General features: G+C 36.8%; 2 protein-coding genes across 2 annotated transcripts in view; one reads left to right on the forward strand and one right to left on the reverse strand.

Annotated features, from left to right (window-relative positions):
- Positions 1 to 21,337, forward strand: part of LOC134794745 (uncharacterized protein K02A2.6-like) — a 140,678-nt gene extending 119,341 nt beyond the window's left edge. Inside the window, exon 2 of the mRNA XM_063766528.1 lies at positions 19,906 to 21,337. Coding sequence (XP_063622598.1) covers positions 20,218 to 21,192 — 975 coding nt within the window. The 5' untranslated portion in view covers positions 19,906 to 20,217 and the 3' untranslated portion in view covers positions 21,193 to 21,337. The remainder of the gene's footprint in view (positions 1 to 19,905) is intronic.
- On the reverse strand, positions 6,036 to 7,712 carry LOC134795013 (uncharacterized). The gene has a single exon (XM_063766866.1). It carries the CDS (start codon positions 7,710 to 7,712, stop codon positions 6,036 to 6,038), a length of 1,677 nt encoding a protein of 558 aa, XP_063622936.1.
- Positions 21,338 to 23,820: the final 2,483 nt, after the last annotated feature.

The following is a 23,820-nucleotide window of genomic DNA, read 5'->3' on the forward strand; positions in this document are numbered from 1 at the left end:
ATTTTGTTCATATTGTTATCTTTATTCATTTAGACCCTTTACCCATAAGGCCGTATAGAAGAGCAAGTTGCTGGTGAATAATCCTGGCTACGAGATTATGTCTGTGCAAGTACTCACCGTTAGCAAGATGAGAACAACCGGAAATAATTGAAGGGGTGTTTACAAAAACAACATAACTGCTTAAAGCGGTTGAGACTTTTTTAAGAACATTGTTAATCGTTTCAGGTGTCAACCAGTGTAGTCAGTTATGTCATTTTTGTAAACATCCCTTCAATTGCTCATATAATTCAAATTATTAATTTAATTTTAAACACCGACTTATCATTTAAATAAAACTTTGTGGAAATGTATTGTACTAAATTTATTATAAATATTATAATACTAAATAAAAAAAGGCTTATTATTAACCGGGCAACTAAAATATTAAACAGGAACTTTCATTGGGCATATAATAATATAATTTGTCTGAGCATTAATATTTTAGCGCCAAAAAAAAAATTATACAATCAAATATAAGCATCATATAAATCATATTATTAAAAAAACTGGCAGCAAAATCAAGCCACACAAAAAAATTATAGGGAACTTAAAGTGATAGATTGGCGACTAAAATGATAAATTGGCACCTAATATTGTAAGGCGATCATAAAATTTAGTTGTCATCTAGTTGTTCACACCTAAGTAATCACCTATAGTCATAACTGAGCATGTCGTTTCAGCTAGGTAGTATTTTAACAAGAAAGCAGTCAAATTTAATGAATATTGGTCACTTTTTACACAAAACACCTCAAATTTACCAATACGTAATGGTCAAGATACTTATAGTCGAAATTTCTAATCATGAAACGCCTAATGGCCATTATACCATTAGATCTTTAAATTTTTAATTACTAATTTCTATAGTTACCACTGTGTTCTGCTAGAGTCAACAGATAGGTGCGACGACGAGCAAAGCGAAGAGGAGCGTGTTAGGTTGACCGTGTAATGACCAAACAAAATATTTTAAAAGAACTTCATTTTTGAATTATAGATAGCCGTTTCTTTTTAAAATGTGCTTCATAAATGGTGTCCAATATAATAATTCAGTTGCCAAATAAATACTTGGTACCTGCCTAAAAATTATCAAAAGCTGTAACGGCATTAAAATACAACTCATATTGATATATTTTAAGGCTCCGTTTTAGTTGCCAAAACTATTAATTTTAGTACCCATTTCTATTTTTTTTAACTACCCAAATTCGATTAATTGGCCTGATGACAGTAACAAAGAATCATGGAAATAATAGTTTCATAGAAACATATATGTTAATATGGTTCTAAAAAATGGCCCAATCTCAGTATAAACATTACGATTATTAATATATTCAATAAAATAAAAGTGCAAAATTCTCCAATCAGCCATTTTGACTGAAACGCCAATCAGAAGCGACCTAAGGAGTGACGTCATCAATCCATGACGTATTTCTTAGAGCAGCATAGACAACCTCATTGACCGTAATCCATCCATACATCCTCACCAAAGAGTTTGGAGGATCAAAAAAAATGTTATTTCGCCACTAAACATTTATTACGTCCAGAAAATATTATTACACGATGATTAAATATTTATTTGTTATTAAACAAATAAAATGCTAAATAATATGATATTTCACCAAAAAACTTTTTTAATTATTTGGCTGAATGGAACTATCATTGCCATGTTGGCTGTCATAACCAGAAAAACTGAAAAATTAAAAATAAAACCGGCGCTCAGTGATTTTCACTACGAATTTGCATGTATCTAAATAATTTATCTTAAATTGCAACCGTGTGAGAGTTTTTGTATAAAATGAGTTATTGTGATTAATGTTTGTAATGTATTTATCATCCCTAATCATAATATATGGTGCTGAATTTACAATATCATTCGGATTCAAGGGAAAATTCGTAATTGTAAGTATGTAAACAATGTCTATCACCCTTCCACCAACTAACTAATGACGTCACAAATGGCTTGCGAGGCGTTTTCGCGCGAGGTTTAAACTAGCTATAAAAAAATGCAATTATTTATTTTAAATCTTATGAGTATAGCTGAAATATTGTGTTTTTCGGAACCAGTACAAGTGTACCGACAATAATAAAAGGGATTTCAAAATTTGTCATCAGGCCAATTAGTTGACTGGTTAAATACGTTTTTTTTACGTTAAATATTATTTATTATTTAAATACGTTAAAATTTAAGATGGTTTAAGGGGCCTATAAACCGACGTCTCTCGCGCCGCGCCGCGCCGCGGATCTCATTTGATATATCCTGCAAAAATAAAAATATTTGAGACTTGGTGACATTTTTTTTTGTAAGTATATAAATATTTTAAGAGGCCGGGTTAAGTGAAAATTTTAATCTGAAATTGTATAAGTGACTAGAAAACATGTGGCGCACTACCGCGCCATTTATTTCAGCTAATAAAATTGTAGGCACGATTTTTTGTTAGGATATCACATCATGATATAATGAATGAATAAGTATTTAATCCGATGTTAAGAAATCCTAATCATACCTAGTTTATATGAAAAACATAATTTTTACCTTTATTTCTGTATTTATGTACGGAATTTGATACTAACAACTCCCGAGCCAATGCCCGTCTCCTGCTCGACGCCGATGCCCGTTGCGCACTCAGCACCAATTGCCCCTAGAATTTTACAGGTGCTGGTGCTGAGTTCGGGGACGGCGTCTGTGTTTCCTGTTCTATTGAGCGTGAGGCGAATCCGCCCCCATCCGCACGGGCTTTTTTCTTTAAATCACGCCACGTCTGAAAAATGTTTTTATGAAAATTTTATATTTATATAATTCGTGAACATCTTTATTGCACTGAAGAAAATATTAGTTAGTAGATGGCTGACTGAGCATGAGTGAGTGTGCATAAATAAGGCTTTTTATATATTGATTGTGCGCGTTTGCTTATTGAAACAGGAAAAACCAACATGAATGTAGGTAGTCATTAGTTACCTACCTTATAAAACTTAAGGGCTTATTTAGATGATGCGAGAACTCGCATGCAAGTTTTATTACATTGCGGTTTTTGATCGGTCGGTTGAATTGGACGTAACCAACAGTCCGCAATGTAACTAAAATCGCATGCGAGTTATCGCGTCGTCTAAATCAGCCCAACTACTAGAATCTATTAGTATGGCAATACAATCAAATAGGTATACTTACGTGCTTCCATTGTTCTACGGACTTATCAGGCCCGTAGTTGGCCAACATCGCCTTTAGCTGGTCCCACTCGGCTGCAATCTTCTCGTATCCGAGTGGGCCGCGAAATTCCCCGGCAGCAAATAAAGGGTTCGTGGACATATAGTCCACGAGCTTTTCTATCTGCGCCGAGGAACTTCGTAGTCTAGAAAGTGTAACAAAAATAATGATAGGTAGTAATTTTTCTATGTATTTCATAAATTGCTTAAAAGGGCAAATATTATTAAGGTATTTGTTATTTATTTACAAACGATTTGTCAATGTGGGCAAAGGCAAAATAATGTCATATCAAACTAAGTAGTAAAGTACCTTTAAAGATGGTTATTCAAGCAATAATATATATGTACTTACATTTGTCGTTTCACCTTCGGCGGCATTATTTGGGTTTTTTTTCAAACGTCATTTATTTTACCCAATTTGACGTGTATAAACTAACACCATAAAGAATAATTGTTTGTTTTACATTTTTAAGAACGAATGATTTAGCGCATCCCTGTTTCCGATTCAGTGCTGCCACTTGCAAATATCAATTTGTTTAGACTTTGATTTCGCCGGGGAACACTGACGAGTCGCGCCGCGACTTTGAGTTCTCTACGCGGCTGTTGCAGTCGCGGGCAAAGAGAATATAATCACTACGTTTTAAGAGACGGGAGTTCCATATATTTGTGCGAAAAAATGAAAAGTACGAGAGTATAGTCCTAATACTACCAATATAAGGAAATTGAGTGTTACCATCACTAAACGTCACTGACACATGACAGGTGTCAACGACAGTGATGTGAAAATTCGATAATAGTGATGCCAGTAATTTAAAATGCTTGTTATCGATATCGATGAAATTATTGCACGGACGCGTAGCCTTGGTTGGTTCAGGATTTCAGGTTTTAGGAGTTTGATAAAAAAGCGAGAGCTGAGAAATACCTTAAAAATCTGACTTCGTTTACATTATACATTACATTACTTTATACCGTACTCGATAAATAAAATATATACAACTCAGTAAAACAGACACGATTACATGTACCTTGAGCTCTCGCTTATTTATCCACATTTATGAAATAATAGAACACTTTTTCTCTAATACTTTCATCTTTAATCGTTTACAATGACAATTTTTTCCAAAAATAATAGTTATAGATGTAAAAAAAAACATTCAATTTGATAATTACCCGGATACAAATAAAAAGGGGTTACTATAACAATTTAAACTAATGCAAAACTCTGTTCAGTTTCCTGATGCTCTAAAGGACGTTTATTTACGTTTACAATAATTACAAACTTCATCCACGGACCTTTTAACTTTCAGGTTTCTTAAGAAATATCATTAATTTTTGGCACACGACTTTTTTTAGTCAGAGTCTCACCAATGTTCTCAGATATTTGCTTGACTCCACTACATGAGCCCTGTTTTTGGTGCCTAGTTAATTGTATTTTATAATGGAACATTTTGCCTTCGTATGTGAGGTAATATGAATTCCCAATTAACAGGAACAAATCTTACTTCATAATTATCGCCACCTCATCTTTCTTGAATACTTAGGATTACTCAGTTACTTTACTTGGTGTGTCTGCTCTACTACTACTACTTGCTACTGCTCACCATCTGGCGGGTCGTATGCTTGTTTGCCACCGACTTCGTAAAAGTACACTATTTATTTATTATGCAATTTTTTCATATACCCATTATGAATATGAATAAAATTTTAATTCTGATTTTAATGTTTGTGTTGTTAGTTCTAGATACTTTTCTCTTGTTCCATTTATTTATTTTTCTTGTTAGGCTAGGTCATTTATAACATGAATATAAAAGTAAAATATAAAAACACAAAAAAAAAACAAAAAATAAGTATAAACACATTATAAAAAACCTAACCTAGGGTGCCGCCAGCAGCGGGGCAAGGCCCAAGCTGCCGGTGGTCAGGGCCGCAGAGAGAGGAACCGGCGGACTATCCGCGCCGTGTCCAAGATCACCGCCTTCTGCATCTGACCCTTGATCCAACCACCTAGCGAGAGTCTCTCAAGATGTTGGTCGAGACTCTTCGCTATTACACCGTTCACTGAAACGACTATCGGGACAATGATCGTCGAATCAACATCCCACATAGCGGTTATCTCGTGAGCCAAGTCTAGGTACTTACTGGACTTGTCCTTCTCGGCTTTCACGAGATTCTCATCATGTTTATTATTATACTAGCTGGTCTTCGCGTGGAATATGATCCGTGCCGTTTTCTCAGTTACCTACTTATCTAAACTCTAAAAACTAACCCCAGCAACACTACGCACTCGGAAACTGCTTATGTTAAATCTTTCAGCAACTTCTTACTGCCATAGTCTTGTTTGCAGCAGTGCCACCTCTAGAGCTGCTCCTTGGGTTTTTTCTTGCTGTAACGGTTCATTAGTAACCTCAGTGACCTCTGGAGAGCGAATAAACCATAACTAACATTTACCCTCCATTTTATACCCGTCCCGCATTGCACAACAACGGACCGATTAAAATTGGATCTCGGCCCTTTTTTAAACAAAACGGTTATGTTCGGCGATGGTTGCTTTTACGGACAATGACGATTTATCATCTTAAAGTTCATTAATTGCGCTTTTAAGTGATACCAATATTGATAGGGTACAATGCATTAGATAAGAGCTATATTTGCTTGAAACGAATTTTTGGCGAGGTGCGATTTTTTTGACGCCGAGTGTATAATTCAAAATAAACCCCTTATAAACCGCAAACAATTTGAATGAATGACATAAATTAACACCTGACTTTTAGCTTGTTTTTAAATTTTTGGTTAGCCAGACTTTACTTCGATATACCCTGTTGTTGACCTTTTTTTACAGTGTCTGCTAAAGGGTCTTCTAATTCCGCGAACATTCTATTTTTAATACGGCATTCGTTTCTGATTAATAAGAGGCTTAGTCGCCTCAGCAGTCGGTCAGTCATTGTTGCTTGATGGTCTCCACACATCCACGATAAATTAGTACCGCAAATCATGACAGTAATTGCATATTTGCATATGTCTCTAACATGCAATCGTGTCGCCACTTCCGACTCAAATATTTTTGTTGCATTATCAATTGCCTCGCAAAGTTGTAAAGTGGGGTATGTTAGAGAAGTTTCATCGTTCCACCACTCTCTAAACGCTATATAATTGTATATAGAATTTGGTTTTGGAAAAGACACTTTCATCGACTTTATACATTTTTGACAGGTAACATCTTTCAAGAGGACCTTGGCCAGATAACCACTCACATAAACAGTCGGCTGCTTATCGAATCCCTTGAACATTTCCTCCATTTCTTCCATTTCGTGCTCAAAATTTTGTTCCTCAGGAATGTGCAAGACATATGGAATGCTTTCATTCAAATTTTGAAGGTGGTGATCAGATAATAAGTCTACCGATGTAGACTTACATTCTTCTTTTTGGTCATGTTTTTTTGCAAAAACAATATCGTGAAAATCGAATAAAATCTCGTTCTCGTCTTTTTCACAGTTCGATCCTCTACTAGTAGGTGTACTAAGGCGGGTGAGTATTGCAGATTTTAATGCCGCAGTAAAATGGTGACACGTCGGGTTATTGTTGGTCGGGCTGTGTTGTCGTATAATGCCGAATAAATTTTCCAATGAGTCTTGATTGCATTGCCGCAAATTCAAATATTTAAAATTTTTGGACTCTACATATTTCCATATGTCTTGCAAGGAGGATATAGTTGTGATGTATCCATTTACACATCGGACATTCCTTAGCCTAAGTTGGCTGTTGGATTTGAGGAAATGGAGAGTCTTTAATTTTTTTTTATATTTTATCCAACATTCATGATGGTAACTGTTTTTTGTAACGTTTTGTCGTATTCCTTTTTTAATATCTTTGTGAGATGATGGCCCATTAGTGCAGTCAAATAACCTGTCTAAATCTTCAACTATATGCGCCGTTTCTAAAATTTCTTTGTTTTTTTCTTTATTTTCAGCGCTTTCAGCTAGTAACTTTAATATTGCAGCAGTTGTGTTACTTAATATTTGGGCAGCTAGCTTGACTTTCATTTTCGTCCTATATTTGGGGCTCACATGTGCTTTTGTGATCTTCGTGAAGTGAAGCGTACTTTGATTTTTTTCCTGCAATTCTACCAAATGAGTCCATTTCGCTGTTTTATTGTCCATTTTTAACAAGCCACCTTCGAGAAAATTATTTCGTAATGACTTAAATAGATGAGGCACGTCATATACAATAAACACTTTTTCATCGTCTAACATAAAATAATTAGATTCTGCAGGTTCACCGCTGAGGTTTTTGAGCAAATTCATCGCACCCACATTTGTGGGTCCCTGGTCGCATACTGTCGCTATCACCTTGTAACCAGCCTCATGTACAGCTCGAATTGCAGTCTTTATAATACTGACTAATGTTTGAGTAGAAATCGTTCCCTTGACGAAATAGTGAGCAATGGGTTGCTTAATTTTTTTATGAAAACCTTGAAGCATCATAACCAGGGCATGATTTGCAATTTTTTCAGATCGATCCCCTTGACCGCCCAGATCTTCATAGCCATCGACTTCGTCTGTAGCACTGTTATAAATAAGTCTTTTTTTCAAGGCTATTTCGTCAAATAAAAGAACACATATTTTATTTTGGGCTGACAGGGTTTCTGCTTTTTTTTTTAATGTGCCATAACAGAAATATCGATGCCAGGTGCCATTTTCATGTTTTCTAAAACAGTTTGCAATGTCCTAACACTTGGCATCGGTAGAAGTTGGCTAAGATATCTATAAGCCTTGGGCGATTTCTTATATATGGCAAGAGCTACACTTTTATTTAACTTGGTCCAGCGTTGACCTTTTGGTTTGCGATTTTGATTTTTGACTGAAGATTGAAGAATGCTTTTTAATACGGGTAATGTGGTCGTAATTTTTTCTATTTGACGAATTTTTTTATTCAGATTCTTTATTTCATTTTTGCTTTCTTTAATTTTTTCAGTAGCTTGATTTTTCGAGGCGTCATTAGGTTCACAGATCCCGTTTCCGTAGAAGATTCTGTAACAACCGAAATTGTGTTATGTATGTTCACTCATTATAATAAGTTACAATATGTATTAAGGTTCATAGTGTCATAACTTACTTGGGTTACACGGCTTTTTCCTTTTAGGACTAATCTTATTAGGATCTGAAACATACATAAGAAATGTTATATATAGGTGGAAATCGGCCTGTTTTGAAAAAAAGTCTTCTAAACTGGTATGGATTTGAAAGAATATTAAACCTACTATAATTGGTTTTCAATAACTGTAGTCATAACTTTAGTCATTTTCAAAATACATAATTCAAAACATGATTTTTTACACATCGTTTTTACCACACGATTTTTTTTTAGCTCGGTAGCAGTAGAAGAGTCGTGGTTACATGCATAAATTCAATTTCAACCCACTCTTTTGCTGTTCGGCGTTAGGTCTTATGCGAGGCCTTCTGCCTTACAGCAAAGTTGATCTTCTGCCCAGTGCCGGATTAACCAATAAGTAAAACAAGCACGTGCTTAGTATCGATATCGGTATTTGTAACGGCTGAAAAATGCAAATTCCGAAAAATGCACAAAAACTATATTATTTGTATTTAAAAAACGGAAAGTAGGTACACATATAAAAAAAATGAGCGCAAGAGACGTGCGGTTGGCGCAGAATCTAATTCGGAAACAACTCGGGTTTGTTCGGAAATGCATAGGTGCATCCCCCGGCTCCCCGCACCCACCTATCTCAGCTATTACACATTCATTGACGCTGTTAATGAGATAGTATTTGCATCGCGAACATAAACCCCCCCCCCCCCTAGTGCTGCTCTAGCAGCACTCATCCCCTATCGGAAGGTGAGCGACGTGTGTGGCAGATCTGGTAAGTATTCCCGTTCTGGTTTTAATCCTCACCATACGGATCCGCCCGTCTCTTCCAGGTATAACTTCTTGTATTATTCCCCTTGGCCACACATTGCGAGGCCCGTCTGGCTCTACAATAAGCACGAGGTCTCCAACTTGCAATGGCCTCTGCTCTGCTTGCCATTTCTTTCGCGACACCAGTTCAGGCAGAACCTCCCTCACCCAACGCTTCCAGTATTGGTCAGCAAGGAGCTGAGCTATGAATGAAATGAATGAATGAAATGAAAATCTTTATTTCAGGCAACTAGGGGCCCATACATAAATACCTTAAAAGTAGCATACATATTATAAAAATATGTATATTTTAAAACTAAACACTACAAATCACATTATGGCTGCGATGCATTACGCAACCCCGCATTTCTGCTCTCTCCATGGTAACATCTTTCTCAATGGTATGTTTTCTACATTTTTTTACAAAGGTAAGTACCATATTAGACCTAAGTAGGCGCAAACACGAAGAAAACCTTGTTGGGTTCGGCACAGGTAAGTCAAGTTCATTATTTTGTATCATAATTACGAATTCTAAATCATCTATTTTTTATTTCAGGGTTCAGTACATCGGTTGGCCAGTCACACTCATCACGTTGGAGAAAGTTAGGTCCATGAAGCCATTCGTTTTCCAAAATGCGGCAGTCATAGTTTATTCGCGTGCCCAAGTCCGCTATGTTTAATATTGTAGGCACGTACCTCCATTCACTAATGAGCGTCATATCGTCAATCTCGCCTAATCGATGTGCTATGTACGGTTTATAGGCACGCGCGGCATTCCTTATCCAATGCAGATTATGCAGAGTACAACTTGAATCACTCCAGAAGGTTCGTCGCTCGGCCTTTATCTTATGTTCTTTTGTTATCGTATCTGCTAAGCGAGCAGATAATACAGCAGCTTGTAATTCCGCCCTAGGAATCGATAAGGTTTTATTAGGCATCAGCATCACACGACTTCTGCTAGTTATAAATTCAATATATATATATATGTATGTACTTATTTATTGGCACGACTTTTATTAACACAACACTTTCGGAGGTACAGTCAACATGAGTAACGACTTGAGTTTCCGTATTTTCAGTCTCGGGCGGCTCCTCTACGACGGGGTTGCTGCTTGATGTCCCACGATTATTCGGAACGAGATGCAATAAGCGGTGATGCGCTTCGTGCATTTATCAATATCGCATACTGGCGCCGGGCACAGCTGTTTATCGTGATGACGTAATAGGCACTTGTAACATAGTCCAGACCGTTTCACATAGCTCCAGCGATCTTTTTTTAATGATTTTTTAAATTTCTTACACTCTGTGAGATTGTGATCAGATCCGTGACAATAACGACACTTAGTATAATTTTGTTCACTTTGTAGTAGTATAGTTTTAGTGGTGATATTATTGTCCGTGTATTTACGTTTAAAATTGTCCTTTGGAGCATTAATTAACGTAACACTGCACTTTGATATTTTAATAGCTTCTTCGTTGAGAAAATCCATCGATCGATCGATTGTTGATCGAGTCTAGTCGTGGTACTTGCGTGGTGTTGTGTGAGTACCGGTAATCCACCCATTTAGACAAAAGAATGGTAGGCAGTAGATAACACAACTGTGATTAGACTCGAGTCTTCGAGGTGGTTTTCACGGTTAAGTGCGAGCTGGCAAGCCTGGCCCCTGGGTACCCTCGTTCCGTTCAGTGACTGGCCGTGACTCTAATTCTTGCTGACTTCGCTACACCCATTTAGCATCCTCACTGCGATTGGAAACTAAACTGTCGGCCTCCGATGAATGTGGACTGTAATCGTTATTTAATTCCGCTACCAACCGCTTGTCAATTAACTCCATCCTAATTCGTGCTTTCTGTTCCGCCGCTTCTAACTCCAGCTTCTTTCTGCGCGCTTCTACAGAAGATACAGAAGATAGCTTTGTTTTCGATATACTAACGGCGCGCTCAGATTTGCGAGTTTTATCCGTCTTGACGGTACGCGATCACTGATGTCGTATCCAATATTCGTTTCTGTGATGTTGGAGGTTCATTTTGTTCATCTTTAGCTTCGGTATCCTGCGGCATATCGGAACGGACGCATGTTTTGTCAGTACTTATGCTATCCATGCACGGTAAAAAATCATATATTTTAAAATATTTCGCAAACGACTACAGTTATTATAAACCAATAATAGCACGTTCAATACTATTTCAAACGACACCTCATATGAATCGATCGGTCCCATAGGATTCAGGATGTGAACAAATATCAATGCTGGTCGGCCGCCCAATTTCCCTCCTTTGTTTCGATACGTCCCCCCCTCCATAAACTATAACCGGTCAATTCGTATCCTAGAGACCACGAGGAATAACATCCATACTAGTTTTAGGTATTTAGAAGAGATGTAGACGAAAATCGTGAAGGAGAGGACTTTTGTTTAATTTTCCTATACACTATTATGCAAAGCACTAAAATTGTAAGTTATAGGTTTTAACTTAATAACAATCTATAAATTCACATAAAACTTACTTGGACTACATGGTCTTTTCCTGTTAGAATTCGACGTCAAAGGCTCAGAATTTGACGTAGAAGGCTCAGAATTCGACGTTGAAGGCACAGAATTCGACTTTGAAGGCTCTGCAACACGTAAAAGGGATGTCATGCTAGGTCTCCAAGTTAGTTAGGTAATAATAACCATTTTAAAAGTCACGTCAAATTTAGCATTACATCACACTACAAATTGGTTAAAATGGTACCTTTTTTGTTTTGTTTAAAAGTGGTGTGGAAATCTTACCAGGTGTTACATCGTAAGGTCGGCAATAGTCATGCTCCATCTCTGGATTATATATTAAAGGCGTTGGCGCTGTCAAACCTGTAAAATGTACCATATTCATTTAATTGCACTCACGTGGATAAAAAGAAGACATTTGTATGATAGTGATATAAAATGTCAATCCTGGTAACTTAAATAACAATCTATAAATTCACATAAAACTTACTTGGGCTACATGGTCTTTTTCTCTTAGAATTCGACGTCGAAGGCTCAGAATTCGATGTTGAAGGTTTAGAATTCGACGTTAAAGGCTCAGTATTCGACTTTGAATGCTCTGAAACACACAAGAGGGATTTCATGCTAGGTCTCAAAGTTAGTTAGGTAATCTTCTGGACTTCTGGCCGAAAGGTGTCGTGTTTCGGAGGTTTCGGGGCAAACTGCCGAATCTGACACAAGAGGAGCGGATACAACGGAGCCACGCCGTTTTATCGACTAAATAGTAGTTAGTTTTAAGTTTCTTAATCTCGAGTTCCTAATGCTAGTAAGTATATAGTAATCTTAGTTAGGTACTTTCTGATGTAACGGGTAAAACATAATTTAGAAAGGGTCACTTCTGTGGACAATAGGTACTATAAAAGGTAACGACTGTGGTTTATATATATCCCGTTTTTCTCATTTGAGTCTCAAGTAGGTATTGAATGATATATTCTGCCTGTAAAGGTGCTGCGTAAAAAAATGCTTTTAGATTCCCTTAAATGCGATGGCTACAGGAAAGACACGAACGAGTTTGCTATAAAACGTGTATTACCCGTATAAAATATCTATTCTCGTAATTTTGGTGTGTTATTTACAAAAAAATTGTACCTAATCGTTACATTCATTACTCCAAAATGAATTGATCATTTAATTATTTAAATAGGTGTGACGCTGACGATCAAATGCTGCATTCAAGTTCATCTAGATACAGTGAATCATTATGACCCCAAATAATCTTTACAGATTAATTTAGATAGTATCCAAAATTATTATAATACATCACGCATTCGCGAGATGTGCGACTTCGGTATTCAAACACAAAGCAATAGTACTTACAAGAGTCTAACTAAATGCGAAGGTCGAAGGCTGCGCTCTACGTAAGGCCGAAGGCAAGAAGCGTCCAGGATGTCAGTGCTTTAACAGGCAGAATATATCATTCAATACCTACTTGAGACTCAAATGAGAAAAACGGGATATATATAAACCACAGTCGTTACCTTTTATAGTACCTATTGTCCACAGAAGTGACCCTTTCTAAATTATGTTTTACCCATTACATCAGAAAGTACCTAACTAAGATTACTATATACTTACTAGCATTAGGAACTCGGGATTGTCAAGCAGCCGTCATACGTTATGTGTTCTATCAAAGTAACTCACGCCGCCGCGCCGCCTTAGATGCTAATGCATTATTTGAGGAGATGAGCATATATTACTATGGTGAATGTGGTATTAAAAGAACCGTTATTGCTTTATCTTACTATTTCAGGTATATTTTGTCAGTTTTGCGCCCTATTTTTCGCACACGGTGGCCTCAAACAAGAGCAGTGATAAGAATTCTGTAAAATCTGTCACATTTTTATTTTTTAACAGCTTATTGTAATTCCACGTACTTTATTTTACTCATATTTCATTAAAATAAAGTAAGATCTATCAAATGACATGAATGAAAATCGGTTAATGGACTGATGAGTCATTACTAAATGAACACTGAAAATAGGGGTCATTTTTGCTCCGAATACGTCGTGTCTAGCGCAGAATCAGCGCCATCTATGTCAGCGGCACGTGCTGTTCCGAGTAATGGCTACTTTCTTCTACATATCTGTATCAAAACTATGTTTATAGGTATTATAGTTTCGGAGATATAAGCCGCCGCGCCATAACACTTTTTCGTTACATCGGTTTTTGATCCGAGCCCCTCTACGGGTTTTTAAAGACGTTTACCTACGTTTCACGTCAAAAATAAAAACGAATAGGTATACTTACTGTTTTCTTTGATTCCCTGGCAGATTTATAACCATTTAACCACATTAGTTTAGTCAAATACCGTAACCTAGTAAGATATTACTATCTTACTAGGAATATGATTACATATAATACGTATTATACGGCATATAACTATATAACTATGCCTCCGCCGCACCGCTGTACTCCTACCTACAAATTATTTCACTAAACTTAATCCAGTAATATAACTATATCACTAAACTAAAGATGTATTATATGTAGATTCCTAGTAAGATAGTAATGAATCGCTTTCGTATAACTATGTTACGACATATAATTATATCTCTAGGGTTATAACTATATAACGGCTTTATCTATCTTACTGCGACATATATATTATATTAAATAATCGTTTAAATTAAGATGTCCATTGATATATAAGTATTGTCAATAAATTAGTAAAATAGCTTACCAATGCCCATTCCAATATGAGGTATAGCTGGTACTGCGCTAAATACAAAAATATGACATGTAACCAATATTTTGATATAAGTATAGACAGCTTTACAAAGACTTAACTTACCATCTACATCTACATTCAGTAGCTCTGGAGTATTAGTCAGATCCATCAGCACTCGATGTTGGCTAGGCAGCACGTCCCTTTTTTGTCCTAAGAAGAAAAAGGAATAAAATATGTTGGTATTATATGTAAGTATAAGATATTCATGTTAATAATCGAATGCATTTGACTATAATAGTATCTTACGTAAACAAATGAATTTTAAACATGGAGGCCATTTTTGGGGGTAAATGAGAAAATTAAAATGATGTTTTACACTATATTGTGTTACATATCAAATGAAAGACCTCATTTTGAGAATCTCAGTTATTTGTCATTTTAAAATAAATAGTTTAGAAGTTATTTTAGAAAATAGCCAAAAAATTGGAAAAACATTTTAAAAATATGTATTTACCTATAGTAGGGTGGTTCAAAAAACATTTTTTTTTATTTTCCGACGGGCCATCCCCTTATTTTGTTACACTTATTATGCTGATAAAATACACCAAGTTTCGTAATTTTATCTCAACTACAAGGGGGTGCTCAACCACTTTGAAAATTTTGTATGTTGTATGAAAACCAAAAAACAGAAGTATTTATTATTCAGATTTTTATATAAGTATCTGTTTTCACATTATTTGCACATGTGATGTATAAGTTTTTAAGTAGAAAAACAGTTTTATTTCTATTTTTTATAATTTTTCGAAAAGTAAGATTTTTAGAATTTCACCTAAAAAATCATAAAAAATAGAAATAAAAATAGTTTTTCATCAAATAACTTTTAAATCACACTTTCAAATAATGTGAAAACTACTACTTACATAAAACTGAAAAAAATAATAACTTGTTTCTTTTGTATTTCATACAACTTTGAAAAATTTCAAAGTGTTTGAGCATCCCCTTGTAGTTGAGATAAGATTACAAAACTTGGCATATTTAGTCAACAGAACACGTGTAATATTTAAAGGTAATTCGCTCGCGATTCAGATATAAAAAACACATTGTAAAAATTGGGTAATATACAGAACCCTTAGAATTGGAATGCGAGTCCGACTCGCACTTGGCCGGTGTAGTATACGTGCGAAAGAGATGCGTATATCTGTCGTCTCCTGCGCACGAACACGGACTCTACGCGCGTGCAAGCGCGCAGTGGTATTTGAGATACGGAAGCCGAGTCACGTCGCGTAGCGTAGCCGAGGAGCCGATATTCATTATTATATTATTGTGTAGTGGAACTAGTGGATACAGTTGAAGAAGCAAACACTACATTTTGGCGACGGGCTAAATCGGTAAGTCATTATAATATATAACTTGGTGACATTTCAAAATTACTAAATACGAAGGAATAGATACATGTATACACACCTACCTGGTTTCAAATAAAAGTGTAGCAACATAATGTGTTTAAGGAACGTAAATCAATACATGTCTTTGTATTTACGTCGTTATTTTGAGATCAACAGTGTACGGACATCTAATTTGAACAGATTGCATGATTGCAACAGTTAAACATGAATGTGCATGGCGTAGTAGGTACCTAGGTAGTGTTAACCGGAAAATCAAAACTTGCAACAACACTAGCATCGGTGTCAATCCCTAGCGGTTGACAGCGTGGAAAAAAAAACAGAGATCGGTTGCGCATGTAATGGCGTGTAGCGTAACTAATAACTTGATCGGAATCCCGTAGAAATACGGTAAGTGCTTTCTATATCTTAATAGTAGTAATGCTCAAGTTTACAAGAGGTAAAAATAACGCATATATTATTAAAATAATCATACAACTCAAGCGTAGATGACAAAAGCCGTGCAGTATACTGTAAGTATAGGTTATAATATAAACACGATCGGGCCGCGACCTGTCGGTCGGCGAGCGCGCGGCGTAGCTTTGTAATTCAAGACAGCGACATGCGAAATTGAACCTTGTGCTTCTTAAAGGGACTTCTTATACTTTAACAAAATAAATATTGTTTTGTTTCCTGTTCTTTTTTTTAGGTTACGTTAATGTAGTGATTTGAAATTACCTAACCTAACTAAGAAATTAAATGGACATAACGCCATAGCGGTAATAGTACTTATAACTTTGCTATTATTTTCACTTAATGCCACTACATAGGGTCGTATTTCACAAAATGTTTTGATTATGGCATTGTTTAAGTTTGTTTTCTTAAGGTACCTATTCGATAGAGATGTTGACCTAATAGACCAGTCGAAATATAATAGTCCGGTCACATAAATTTCTGGCGTTGACATTATAGTAAATATCTATTTCTTAGTCATTGTGTGATTTCAAATGAAGGAAGATACATACATTTCTATTTTACACTGTATGACTTTTAGAAAAAATTGATTATATTACTTAGGTTTTAATAGTCCAGTAATAGGAGAGTAAATAGTCCAGTAAGTGAAAACTTAAATGTATGCAAAATATGTCAAAATCAAAACCTATAGTACCAAGCAAGATGTTGTAAAGCGTGATGGCTGTTACGACTTAGATGTATAGGTATGCAGATGATGACTGTAATATACCTGGAAAAATGCATAGAAACTGGGAAGGAAGGATGCGGACTGAGTAGGATTGAACAGATGACGTCTGTTTAGTGCCTACTACAGTTCATAAATCAATATATATAAAATACATAATATGTAAAAAAAAAAAATAAAAAAAAAATGAAAAATTGGATGGAAGGATGCGGACTGAGAAGTATTAAACGGATGACGTCTGTTTAGTGCCTACTACAGTTCATAAATCAACATATATACAAAATATATATATATATGCAGATGGAAATTTGGATGGAAGGACGTAGACTGAGGAGGATTAAATGGATGACGTCTGTTTAATGCCTGCTACAGTCAATATTTTTTGTCAACAGGAAGCCAACAATGACAACACCATCGCTGGCGCTTGAAAAGTTTGACTGCGAAGGTGATATCAATTCTGTATGTACACGATGGGAACGTTGGAAGAGGAGTTTGTATATTTACCTGGAAGCGGCAGGTGTTAAGACTGCTGCTAAAAAACGAGCAAGTTTGTTACACTGGGGGGGAACTGAACTACAGGAAATATTTTTTAACATACCAGGGGCAGACGTAAGATCAGAGGAGTCCGGTGAGCAGGATGTATTCCAGGTGGCCATTGAAAAATTGGACAATTACTTCGCACCTAAGCAGAATAAAAGATTTGAACGGCATACCTTTAGACAAATTAAACAAGAAAACAATAAAAAATTTGAGAAGTTCTTGGTGCGCCTTAGACAACAAGCGGTGAAGTGTCAATTTGATAACGTAGAAGATCATTTGATTGATCAAATCATAGAAAGATGTGCGTCAGAAGAACTGAGGAAAAAAATACTTAAGGGAGGAGATAACATGACGATTGAAAATATTATCTCAGAGGCTAATGCCCTGGAGGCTATTAACAGGCAATTAGAGGATTACAAAAATAAAGAAAAGAACGTGCCGATAGAGGTTAATAAAGTGGAAGAGAAGACAGACAGAAAAGGGAAAGAATGTTATAGATGCGGGAGCTGGGGACATTTGTCCAACAGCGAAAACTGTCCTGCTAGGGGAAAAAAATGCCTAAAATGTGGCAAAATTGGGCATTTTAAGTTGCAATGCAAAAGTCAGAACCTGAAAAGAAAACATGAGGACATAAAACATGATGAAACTCGACAGAAACAGTTTTCAAAGAAATTTAAAAAATCTCCTAAAGCTCATGAGGTAAGAAATATTATAGAGGAAGAGGAGGACTCTGAAACCGAAGAAGTCGAGTATTTATTTAACATAAACGGAGATGACATGGTGGTCTGTGATGTGGGAGGAGAAAAAATTAATATGATGATAGATTCAGGATCAAAAAATAATCTAATTACGGATAAGACATGGGAAAAAATGAAGGATGTGGGAGTAAGGGTAGTTGACGAAATAAAAGAACCAAAGAAGAAGTTCTTCCCCTATGGATCTAAAATACCTTTGCGACTGCTGGGATCTTTCCGCTCCGACATTAAATTAGCCGGGAGAGAAGAAAACGCAATTTTCTATGTGGTAGATAAAGGTACACAAAATTTACTGGGGAAGACAACAGCAACTAAGTTGGGGGTTTTAAGAATTGGGTTAGAAATAAACCAAATTCAACTAAAGCCTTTCCCTAAACTTAAAAATATTATGATTCAAATACCCATCGACGATAAGATTAAACCAATCGTTCAGCCTTACCGTAGAATTCCAATACCTTTAGAAACCAAAGTCGAGGAAAAAATTACGGAATTACTGGAAAAAGATATTATAGAAGAAGTCCATGGCCCCCCAAGTTGGATATCCCCTATTGTGCCTATAATCAAAGAAAACGGTGACATTCGGCTTTGCGTTGACATGAGACGTGCAAATAAAGCGATTAAAAGGGAAAATCATCCATTACCGACTATGGACCAACTACTGCCAAAGTTTAGGACTGCTACAGTGTTCAGTAAATTAGATATTAAGGACGCATTCCACCAGCTAGAAATCCATCCAAACTCACGGGATATAACGACATTCATATCTGGAAAAGGCGTATATAGATACAAAAGATTAATGTTCGGCATTACATGCGCTCCTGAAATATTTCAAAAAACTCTTGAACGCATATTAATTGGATGTGAGGGAGTTGTCAACTTTATTGACGACATATTAGTTTTTGGCGAAGATCAAAAGGAACATGATGTCAGACTTCAGAATGTGCTGAAGGTACTTAAAGAGCATGATATCGTTCTGAAAGAAGAAAAATGTATCTACAACGTTAATAAAATTAAATTTTTAGGACACGAACTAAGTAATAAAGGAATTCGACCACTAGATAAATACGTATCGGCTATTATGGACTTCAGAGCACCCCGAACAATCTCGGAATTGCAAAGTTTTTTAGGACTCGTCAACTATGTAGGGAAGTGGATACCAAATATGGCCACAATTACTGAACCCCTGAAGGAATTATTAAGGCACAAGACAGGCAGAAATGCGGACATCCAAGAGCTCTGGAAGGAAAATCAGGAAACAGCATTTAACAATTTGAAAACGGCTTTGTCTAAAATACCTAATTTGGGATACTATAATGTTAAAAATAAAACAATGGTATTCGCAGATGCTAGTCCTGTGGGGCTCGGCGCGATCTTGGTACAAACAAGTGAAGCTGGTCCACGCATAATAGCTTACGGCAACAGAACCTTAACGGAGTGCGAGAGACGTTATTGCCAAACAGAAAAAGAAGCTTTAGCTCTGGTATGGGCAGTGGAGCACTTTCATATGTTTCTTTTTGGGAAAAGATTTGAACTCATAACCGATCATAAACCTTTAGAGGTGATATTCGGACCGAAAGCTAAACCATGTGCTCGTATCGAACGATGGATATTACGTCTACAGTCATACGACTTTCAAGTTATATATCGTCCAGGAAAAACCAACATTGCCGACTCCCTTTCCAGACTATGTAAGAACCTCGACGAACGGAACAGCAACACTAAAGGAAAAGATTTTGTACAAAACATAGTAGAACAGATAAGACCAGTAGCAATATCGCTACAAGAAATAGAAAGCAATTCTAAAGAGGACTCGGATATACAAAAAGTAAAGGCAGGCCTGTATGACTCCAAATGGGACCAACAAATAAAGAGTTACAAAATCTTAGAAAACGAGTTGTGTTTTTGTGGAGATATTCTTTTAAGGGGTAGTAAAATAATTATACCAAAAACATTGCGAGAAAAGGTTTTAGAAGCCGCCCACGAAGGCCATCCTGGAGTCGTTGGAATGAAAGCTAGGCTTAGAGCTAAAGTATGGTGGCCCAGGTACGACAAGGACGTTGAGAGACTGGTTAAGTCGTGTAAAGGATGCACCCTTGTTTCAGCGCCAAATCCCCCAAATCCGATCAAGAGAAGGGAATTGCCGACACACCCCTGGGTTGATATTGCAATTGATCTCTTAGGTCCTTTGCCGTCTGGGGATTACCTTCTGGTAGTAATCGACTACTATTCGCGGTATAAGGAAATAAAGGCTTGCCGCGATATATCAAGCAAGGCTATGATAGCTATATTGAAGGAAATGTTTAGTCGACTAGGATGTCCAATCACGATTACGGCGGACAACGGTAAACAGTTCGTTAGTCAGGAGTTCAGAGATTTTTGCCAAAATAATGACATCCATTTGTTCAACACTATCCCTTACTGGCCCCAGCAAAATGGAGAGGTGGAACGTCAGAACAGAGACATTATTAAACGTTTAAAGATAAGTCAAATTGACAAAAAGAACTGGAAAGATTCGCTCTTGGAATATCTGACTATGTATAATAGTACTCCCCATACGACAACGGGAAAGACGCCAGCGGAATTATTTTTCCAACGGAAATTTAGAGACAAGATACCGATGATAGATACGTTTGAATATAATTATAAAGACCAAGATATGGACGTCAGAGACAGGGACAGAGAGCAAAAAGAAAAAGGAAAAGAGTACGCGAACAAGAAGAGAAGAGTTGAGGATGGAAACATAAAAGTAGGGGATGAGGTTTATGTTAAAAATATGAATAAGACAAATAAGTTAGCTCCAAATTATGAGCCAACCCCTCACACTGTAGTATCTTGTAAAGGCGGAGATGTAAACATTGAAAATAACGAAACTGGACAAAGACTGAGAAGAAACATGATGCATTTAAAAAAGGTCGAAGGACAATGGAAAATCTTGGACGAAGAGACGACAGAGACGAATGATGGCGAATCAGATAATTAAATATATATCTTAAAATTTAATAAGGGATAAGAGGAAGACGTGAAGTAATGCTAATGCATGAAGCGCAAAAATATTGCTAAATATATACATAAATAAAGTGAAGTATAAAAGTACTAAGGAAGTTAACGAAGCAGGAAGTAGTTGTGTTAAAGTAATGATTAAAAAAATAAATAATGATGATTATTGAAATTACTGTTTTATTTAATTATCCAAAAATATTAATACAACAAACTTAACAATAAGGAAGGGATGTAGTATACGTGCGAAAGAGATGCGTATATCTGTCGTCTCCTGCGCACGAACACGGACTCTACGCGCGTGCAAGCGCGCAGTGGTATTTGAGATACGGAAGCCGAGTCACGTCGCGTAGCGTAGCCGAGGAGCCGATATTCATTATTATATTATTGTGTAGTGGAACTAGTGGATACAGTTGAAGAAGCAAACACTACAGCCGGTTTTTCAGTAGAGTACTTTTAACTAAGTATAGTTCTTACCCATTATTGTTTGCGTGGTGGTTGACGCAGAATCTAACGCCGACACATGGGCCTGTTTTTTCTTCATCGGATTGGGCGACGGAGCTGAAATTGATAAAATACAGTATAATAATTAATTATAATTTCGTTTAGTTTGAAAGGGAAGAGAATGAGCAGAATACTACAAATAATTTAATGTACGCATGAACCATTATTAAAGTTTTTGGCAAAATATTCTCTAATGGTACAAGCTTTTATCGCTGTCTGTACCACACAATAAGTAATAGTACTACAGTAATATAGAAGTTCACTCCTTCACAAAAGTCAGATTTAGGTATAAGATTATGCAAGCCGCCTTCCGCCTGCAAGCAAAATTGAAACTTATAACCGCGCACGAACCGTGAATCTTCTTTGCGCGCCGCAGTTTTATGACCGAGCTGTGAGTGTCGGCACGGGGTTGTCACTTGACAAGTTTTTGTACCTACTGATTTATTATATTTAAGATAAAAATGTAGAGCGACCGGTAGCCTAGCGGTATGAGCGTGCGACTTTCAATCCGGAGGTCGCGGGTTCAAACCCCGGCTCGTACCAATGTGTTTTTCGGACCTTATGTACAAAATATCATTTGATATTTGCCAGTCGCTTTTCGGTGAAGGAAAACATCGTGAGGAAACCGGACTAATCTCAATAAGGTCTAGTTTACCCTCTGGGTTGGAAGGTCTGATGGCAGTCGCTTTCGTAAAAACTAGTGCCCACGCCAATTACTTTACCTGCCAAGCGGACCCTAGGCTCCCATTAGCCGTGGCAAAAATGCCGGGATAACGCGAGGAAGATGATGATGATGTAGGAAATACAAACGTTGATTTTGTAAACATATTTTTTTTCCGGAGGCATACCTACTTCCGTGAGAATCAGACATAATAATAGTTAGCGTTGTTTTATCACAAAGTTCCCATGGCCACCTCCTGTCTCCTCTCCATCATCAAATCAGCTCCATGTCATTCCATTAATTTTACATATATATATATATATGCAAAATTTCAGCTCAATTAGTAATGGGAAAGTTGCTCAAACTTAGCCTCCTAGATTGGACCCACAATAACTAACATACATGCATACTAACAGGGCAAGTTAAATCAATAAAAGTTTCTAAAAAGATGAGGAAATTGAAATTGCCATAAGTAAGTATACCACATCATACTAAACTCAACCTGCAAAAGTGTATCAAGTCACGTGCATAAAGTACGACCTACAGACACCTACGTATCTGAAAATTATAATATGTAAGTACTTTGCCTTGTAGGTACATGATCTCCGGTTCGATATCCTAAGAAACCTATGAGTCCTAAGACTAATCCAAATAAGCCCTATTTTCATTGTTAAAGGTCAATAGCAGAAGCTTAAGTTAAAATTCGTGCCTGCGCTAATTTTTGGGATTAAAATGCATTTGTAACACACTAAGATGATGAAGATTAGTAGTCTAGTATAGGTAAACAAGAAACATAAGAATAAAATACAAATACTTACCAATTACATTTTGCTTTGTGGATGGCGCAAGAGGAGTTTTGCTTACTGAAGGTGGTACTGGCGCCACTTCCTCTATGCGGCTTGGCGCTGAAGCTGAAATACATCAAAACAAGCATTCGATAAATATATAATTACTCGTAGTACATACTCAGATATTTGTTCTCGAGTATGGATATTTTTATATATTTATATACTCCGCAATAAAGAATTCATTTATTATTCATTTTATACAATCATAATATTACACAACATTAATACAATTATTGTAAAAAAACCCTAAAAATAATTCAAATAAAACTTAACCTACAGAAAGCTTAAAATAACCCACCCTGCATCGTACCTGGCTCAAAGGTCCCCATAATGCCTGCAGCGTTCCCCCGCTGAACTGCTATGGAGACCTGTTGAACCAAGTACGACCCAGAGCGAGGATCACCACCTCTCTCCCGCAAACGCCGGCCTATTTCCCCAAAAAGTCGGCGAGCTTCGACTCCCCACGGCCCCGCTGTCTCCAGTGCTACCGGCACAAAATCGTAAGCGGATGCCAGTGCGGAGTATTTAACGTGCTTTTGCTTGGCAGCAGTCTCCGCCGCCGAACCAGCACAACGCATGGTCTGCCCTAAATGGGATG

This window comes from Cydia splendana, chromosome 11 (genome assembly GCF_910591565.1).
Source record: "Cydia splendana chromosome 11, ilCydSple1.2, whole genome shotgun sequence".
In the NCBI taxonomy this organism is placed as follows: domain Eukaryota; kingdom Metazoa; phylum Arthropoda; class Insecta; order Lepidoptera; family Tortricidae; genus Cydia; species Cydia splendana.